The sequence below is a fragment of the Tribolium castaneum genome, unplaced genomic scaffold (assembly GCF_031307605.1).
Source record: "Tribolium castaneum strain GA2 unplaced genomic scaffold, icTriCast1.1 ptg000027l, whole genome shotgun sequence".
NCBI classification, from domain to species: Eukaryota; Metazoa; Arthropoda; class Insecta; order Coleoptera; family Tenebrionidae; genus Tribolium; species Tribolium castaneum.
In genome coordinates, this window is record NW_026986636.1 from 952,371 (window position 1) to 960,479 (window position 8,109).

The 8,109-nt window shown below is 30.1% G+C and overlaps 1 protein-coding gene across 1 annotated transcript; it reads right to left on the reverse strand.

Moving 5' to 3' along the window:
• Nucleotides 1-3,430: 3,430 nt before the first annotated feature.
• On the reverse strand, nt 3,431-4,647 carry LOC103315079 (uncharacterized). The gene is made up of 2 exons (XM_015984540.2): nt 4,563-4,647; nt 3,431-4,503 (listed from the first exon to the last, which is right to left on the reverse strand). The coding sequence occupies exon 2, from the start codon at nt 4,501-4,503 to the stop codon at nt 3,574-3,576; it is 930 nt and encodes a 309-aa protein (XP_015840026.1). The 5' UTR covers nt 4,563-4,647; the 3' UTR covers nt 3,431-3,573.
• Nucleotides 4,648-8,109: the final 3,462 nt, after the last annotated feature.

Below are 8,109 nucleotides of genomic sequence, written 5' to 3' on the forward strand. Positions count from 1 at the left end.
TAAATCGTTTGGATTTTTCAACTATGTCATTTAGAAAATTCTCTAAAATATTATCGCCCTGATATATCTTCATACGCTCGCCGCAATTATTACAATTTTCATTTATCTTTTGATTATTCAAGCATAAGTGACAAGCTTGTTGGGCAACACAAAGATTCACCTCGTGTTGGTATAAATTCTGTTTAAATTCACGATCTTGAGTAGTTTCAAAGTCATAAAAGACCAAAAGAAATGTTTTTAAATCGTTTTCTTGCTTTTCCATATTATTAGTTTTAGGTATCATATAACAAGAATGGCGTATGGATTTATGTTCTTTACAATTAGCACAATATTTTGAGCCACAAACATGAGGTTTTTTCTTTTTTTCCCAATACACTGTTAAACATTGTACACATTTTTTTAATTTACTACATAAAGAATTTTTTATGTGATTGTCGAAACACGTTTGCCCTTTAAAGTCACGAGAGCAATGGTCGCAAGTTATTGAATTTAAACGAAGATCGCACGGTGGTTTACTGTGACAATACGCACAAGTATATGGACATTTCCAATGCCCCTCTTTTTTACTGTACGGTAACGAACATCTTTCGCAGAAATATTTTGCAGTAAATGCACCCGTTAAACTTAAGATCACGTTATAATGATTATTTTCCATTATTAGATTTAAGCAAGGACAACCATCGTATCTTTCACCCTCGAAGTAGAGTGAACGTCCGTCTCGACTATTATATACAACGATCGTATACTGGTTTAAATATTTTTGAAATAAATCAATATGCTCAAAATTTCCACCGTTTCTAAGGTCAACTTCTGCTGCATTACACAAATTCACCGCGTCTTGATGAAGTTTTGTTTTACCCGGTAATTGTTTGTACTCTTTTAAACAGCGTTTATCGAACTTATTGTCCGCAAACGTTTTTGCAATGCACAATGCATATGCTAAACATAAATTATTATCCTCATTATCTATTACAAAAATGCTATTTTTACTAACACTAAAATCCTCAAATGTAACATACCGGGTGTTTTTATCCCTGAAACCTTGGCCTATGGGTAGACGTACTTGGTCGAATCGAATGCTTAACATATCGTTGGTGAAGAAGGTGGCGTTGCTCTGAAGTACTTTCGCGATTACGTTGAGCATAACATCGGCTGTTAGTTCCCTGTACTTCCTGAAGCTGATGCCAATGGGTTTGTCAGGGAACTCTTCGTTTTCAATCATAACGCCGACCATGTCGTCTCCCATACAACTTTGACCAACGTAGGCCAACACTTCGTTAACACATTTCTAAAAAAAAAAAACATATCATAATTAGAACTTGTTATTACATCATTTTTAAACATTTATTACTTTTATGTATGCCATCGGATTCTCCTTTGCGCCATCTTCAAACTCCTTAAAAGTTAATCTAATGCATCTCGATGTTAGGTTAAAACGTTTGATGAAATTCTCCGTTTCGTTAAGTTTATTAAAATAGCGCCGAAGAGATTCATCTGCACAGGTATTGGTTTTTATAAACAACAATAATGATATCAATGTATCTTACCGTTTTGTTGAGAAGTCGTTACTACTGCCTGGTTATTTCTCACAATTTGGAGTAATTCTCCACCGTCTCCAGCACCGCCTTCACCATTTTGCACTGGGTATTAAAAATAATAATTTAACTATATTATTTTAACACAGTATAAATAACTTACATGCTATTGACTCATCCAGTATTCTGAATAATTCAGCTAACTCATTGTCATTGAATCCATCTACAAATAAAATTTTTGTTAACAAATTAATAAAAAACATTAATCAATTGTCTTACCGTTTTGTCGTGATGTCGACGGTTGAGGATTTTGATAGTCTGGTGCTTCCTCGACTCCACCGCCTCTTTGCACTATAATTTCATAAATTCAATTTAAATTTATTATTTTTCCAAAATTTACAATAACTTACATGCTGTACTTGACTTAATAGCTTCAGGTTGCTGGTTTTGCGAACTGACTTGCTTTTGCGGTTTTACTAAAAATATATTTATTCGTAGTAACATTGAAGCTAAGTTGAAAAAAGAAAAACCTTACCTCTCTTACTAACGCGCATCATATCGTCATCATCATCATCGCTCAATTCAATTACAGCCCGAGGCCTTTTCGACGCCGCAAGTTTTCTTCGCGAAATTGGTGTTGGCGTTGGGCTGGGCATGTTACGTTGCTCTATAAAATTTATTATTATTATATTCAAATCATCAACAATACATGCAATATTGATAATGAAACATAATGGAAAAGTACTTACCAAAATACAGAAGTTCCCTTGCCAATTGCCGATACATCATTTCTAATTGTGGTATCAATACCAGACCACCAAAAATAATTTTTTCGTCCACCACATCTTTTACCGTTTTTAATAAACCGTACCGCCGGAACATTCTTTGCCCGTACATTGCAAAAATTTCCGGAACCGTAAGGGTATCGATGAAGATCTTGAAACTATCCATGTTTTTTTTTTTTTTGAAAAACGCACAAACACTCAAAGTAACAAAGTCACACACAAATTTACGTCGAGCAAAGCACGAAAACGTTATGAGGTTTTCTAAATTTTCAACCCTATATATAGGTAGAATTGTCGGTAATGACTTTAAGCACCAGGCGCCTAAACGTCGGCGTTTTTGAAAACGTGTCTGAACCGGAAATATTCGTTAAAAATTTTAAACAATGACTAAATATTTAATTTGTTGTTGTAATCTATATGTTAGAAATTAGGATATCAAAGATTGATTAGTGTAATTAATTGATTAATTAATTTTACATTAAACACATTTTATCCTTAGAACAGTTATTTTATTTATTTATCAACGAATTAACAACGAAACAATGTTTTTCTATTATTATTATTATTATTATTATTATTATTATCCATAAACGATTTTGTGTTTAGACACAATTACCATCTTATTTCACTAAGGAATTTAGGCAATAATTAAATATTTCGCGGTTTTTATATTAATTTTGTTAATTAATGAAAAGCCTTTTAACAAATTTTTCCATAACCGGCTGATGTCGAGACACATTATTTTTGCTTCATTAGATGTTTCGGCCTTCCGGGTCCGAAAAGTAATCCTTTAATCCCCAAGCGCCGCCTTGACTCATCATCTCACACGCAATACTCAAACGGACACTACTTTAAATTTTATTTATATTTATTTATTCTATATATAATAAACATATTCTCCGCAAAATTGTAATCGTAATTTATATAAAACTTATAATTTATTTAGCGAACAAATAGAAACTTTGTTCACAAAAATTTGTGTCTAGACATGTTTAGTCTCCTCTAATGACTTGCTACACCTCCCCAAAGCCATTTTCATAATTTTTGACCACTCAATCCGATGTAGCGACTTTTCGTCTCATTCTTTTGGTAGACAGATATTTAGCAAACAAAGTAGAAATGTTTTTGAGTCTAGACATTTAGGCTTTTTGTCGGCTTTCACAATTTTAATCGCTTAATGGTTGTCGTCTGGTTTTACATAGGTATGGGAAAAAAGAAAAATATTTTAAACGTATTTATTGTTTATTTATTTATTACAAACAATCATAATCGTTGTGCTCTCTATAATACTTAATCCTAGCATCAACATCGTGTTTAATATTTACAGGCAATTTCAATACAATTTCATAGAGTGTACCATTTTCGTCATAACTATTTTTAATTACATCAAACAATTTTTGATTAAAATCCTCACTACATTTTTCCATCACTTCTAATGCTACTTGGTTTATAAATTTTTGATAACAAGGATAGAATTTATACTGGAGTCTTCTAGAATGAAGGAGACTCATCAAATGTTCACCCATATTTAAAACAACGTTCACAGTATCACAAGACAAAAATAATGATTTGTACACAGTTGTACTACACGGTAAAAATTGTAAAATTTGACGCTTACACATTACAACAACATAATCACTCAACATACATAATATTTGACCCTCTGGAATAGAGATCATCTCATTTCTTTTCTTCTCCATTTGATTTAAAAAATCTTCAAAAGTCTCGACTGTAAAACAAATAGCGGCTGTGTATTCAGGATTATAAATCTTCAAAGTGGGGGCGTAATCAGCAAAAGGCTTAACTCCAACCGAAAGAAATTTACTGCCGGACTTTGTAATGGGGTAAACAGTCTCATGGATTAGGCGGTACCTCTCGTTAGTCATCTGTCGCTCCATTCTCTCAGTCTCGTTCTTCTCAACTTTCTCGGCGACGTCGACCAGAGTTTGGTTAATGGCTTTGTCGTACCAGTCGTCAGGGGTTATCGAATCTTCCTTAGTGTAAACAGGCTCAGGCGATGGCGGAATCACAGAGTCCATATCAAAGACCACAACTGGTGGAGGCGGCGGCAACACTTGCGACATTGGAGAAGGTTCACCAGGAGTTTCATACAACACATCGGAGGTCTTAGAACGTTTCGATGATGAGCGAACACGCTGAGGTGACACACGTTTGGAAGTCATCTATCAAAGATCAATGTGATATATAATTTATAAAAAATAAATTATTATTAAAAACTCACCTTGAATCAGTAACAAAGATTGCACAAACACGACACCTGGAGATCAACTTCACAAAGACACTTCGAAGACTTGAATGGGAAATAGAGTCGAAACGCAAGCCTTTATATTAGAGAAAATTGATGAGTCATTCAATTAATTTCGTCATTAATTTCATATTAATTTGTCCTTAATTTCCATTAATTTGTCATTAATTATCAATTAATTTGTCATTAATAGAATTTTGATATCAAATTTCAATTAAATTAATCAGTCGTTATCAATTTAATTGTCATTAATTATCAATTAATATGTCATTAATTTGTCATTAATTCACTAATTACTTTTTAAATGGGTCCCCCTTTCTACTTATGCCTCCTCCTTTTTCTTCTAATAATGTATTGGACCCATTAAATTAAGTGTATTTTAAATCACAAAACATTTTCTGTTAAAGCACTTTTTTTTTAAATATTAATTATTTTCAAACTTATATCTCGCTTATGGTTAGTCCTACATGAAAAATGCAAATTACTATTTTGTACAAAATTTTATCAGCTTGCTTTAATTTTAGTAAAAATTTAAAAATTGATAGGAGTAACTGTTTTCGAGATATAAGCAAGAAACCAAAAAACTGTTACCTTAATTAAGCGCTTGCATATAAGCAAATTTAGTAATATTAGTATTATTATTATTAATGTTATTGTTATTAATATAACGACTAAAAACGACTCTCAAGACTTTGGTGACTTTTATGTCTTCTCCTTTTACCTCTACTAAAGTGTTAGTCTTAGTTTAGTTTAATTTCGGTTTTTCAAACATTTTATTTTAAAGCAAATTTTTGTTAAAGATTATTTATATCCAACTCTATAACTCGCTTATGGTTGGTCCTACAAAAAAATGCAAATAACTATTTTGTAGGAAATTTTATCAGCTTTAATTTTGAAAAAAAAATAAAAATTGATAGGAGTAACTGTTTTCGAGATATAAGCAAGAAACCAAAAAACTGTTACCTTAATTAAGCGTTTGCATCTAAGCAAATTTAGTACTATTAGTATTATTATTATTAATGTTATTGTTATTAATATGACGACTAAAGACGACTCTGAAACATTTAGTGACTTTTATGTCTTCTCCTTTTTCCTCTACTAAAGTGTTAGACACAATTAATTTAGTTTAATTCCGGTTTTTCAAGCATTTTATTTTAAAGCAAATTTTTGTTAAATATTATTTATATCCAACTCTATAACTCGTTTATTCTTGGTCCTACAAAAAAAATTTAAATAACTATTTTGTTGGAAATTTTATCAGCTTTAATTTTGAAAGAAAGATAAAATTTGATAGGAGTAACTGTTTTCGAGATATAAGCAAAAAACCAATAAGAAAACTGTAACTGTTACTGAACAAAAATGTAATTCAGTTTTCAATGTTTGAGACGAAGACAAAAATGCAGCATTTAAAAACGACTCTGAAGACTTCAGTGACTTTTATGTTACCTCCTTTTTCTTCTAATAAAGTATTGGACCCAATAAATTAAGTGTATTTTAAATCACAAGACATTTTCTGTTAAAACACTTTTTTTTAATTATTAATTATTTTCAAACTTATATCTCGCTTATGGTTAGTTCTACATGAAAAATGCAAATAACTATTTTGTAGGAAATTTTATCACCTTTAATTTTGGTGAAAAAGTAAAAATTGTTAGGAGTAACTGTTTTCGAGATATAAGCAAAAGACAAAAAAACTGTTATCTTAAGTAAGCGCTTGCATATAAGCAAATTTAGTACTACTAGTATTGTTATTATAAATGTTATTGTTATTAATATGACGACTAAAGACAACTCTAAGACTTTAGTGACTTTTATGTCTCCTCCTTTTTCCTCTACTAAAGTGTTAGACACAATTAATTTAGTTTAATTTCAGTTTTTCAAACATTTTATTTTAAAGCAAATTTTTGTTAAATATTAAAAACTATAAAATGGGTTAGATTGCCTAAAAACACAGATCACACCCGATCTTTTGCATAGAAATGAGAAAACGCTCATGTAACACACAAAATAAGCTCCATTTTTCCTTATTAAAAGTATTATTATTATTATTACTTATGTGACTATTACTATTATTATTATTATTATTATTATTATTATTATTATTATTATTATTATTATTATTATTATTATTACTATTATTATTATTATTATTATTATTATTATTAATTTTATTATTATTAAAAACTGATTATAACTTTTGTATAGTAAATGTTTTTATACCAGTTTTAAAATGAGATATTAGTTTTAGACAATTTGTTGCCTAAAAACACAGATCACAGATGATTTCTTGCATAGAAATGAGAAAACGCTCATATAACACACAAAATAAGCTTCATTTTTGCTTAGAAAACTAAGCTTACTTTTATTACTATTATTATTTTCATTATTATTATTATTAATATTATTATTATTATTATTATTATTATTATTATTATTGTTATTATTATTATTATTAAAAACTTATATTAAACAGACGGAAAACGTCGTATTCTGACACAAAAAAACGAATTACGTTATAGACTTGACGAGATCGGCGTATCTCGGACTCTTATAGGACTCTTATAGGGTCAAAAAGTATCAGTTTGGATTAAAACAAATTATTTTTGTTGAGTCTCAGTCTGAATTGTTTATCAGTTCAAACAAAAACGGCTTATTTTAGACGATCTTTTGCTTTGAACAAGAAAACTTACATAGAACAGATTAATCGTATTAATCTGGCATAAAAGAGCAATTTATGTATCACTTCGGATAAAGGCAGCTAATCCTATTCGTTTTATTGCTTAAAATAGACAAAATTGTTAATAAATCTAACAAAAACGCTGTACTCTAGCACAAAATACTAATTACATTATAGTTTCGACGAGAATAGCTTATTTGGAATGATTCTATGCTTCCAAACGAGTAAATTTTTATTAAACAGATGCCAAACATCATGTTTTGTCCTATAAAGACATTTTATATTGCAGTTTGTATTAAAACAAAATATTTTCGTTGATTCTTTGTTAGAAGCAGCAAACCTAACATTAAAGAATCTGAAAACTTTGTATTCGGACACAAACCACCGAATTTTGTATCAGTTTAGACAAAAACGGTTGATTTTCGACAATATTTTGCTTTGAACAAGAAAACTTATATCAAACTGACTAAAAACGTCTTATTTTAGCACAAAACAAAAGATTTGCGTTATAGTCTTAACGAGAGCTGTTAATTTCAAACGGTTCTATGCTTTGAAACGAGTAAACTTTCACTGTACAGAGGAAAAACATCTTATTTCGCTTTTTAAAAACGATTCATGCCACAGTTTGGATAAAAACCAATTATTTTCGTTAATTCATTGTTACAAACATGAAACCTTACATCAAAGTAACTGAAAACTCCTTATTCAGGCACAGAAATTCGAATTACGTTTCAGTCTGAACAAAAACTGCTTACTTTAGACGATCCTTTGTTTTGAATACAAAAACTTACATTAAAAAGATTAAAAACGTCTTATTCTGGCTGAAAACTGCAAATTATATATTAC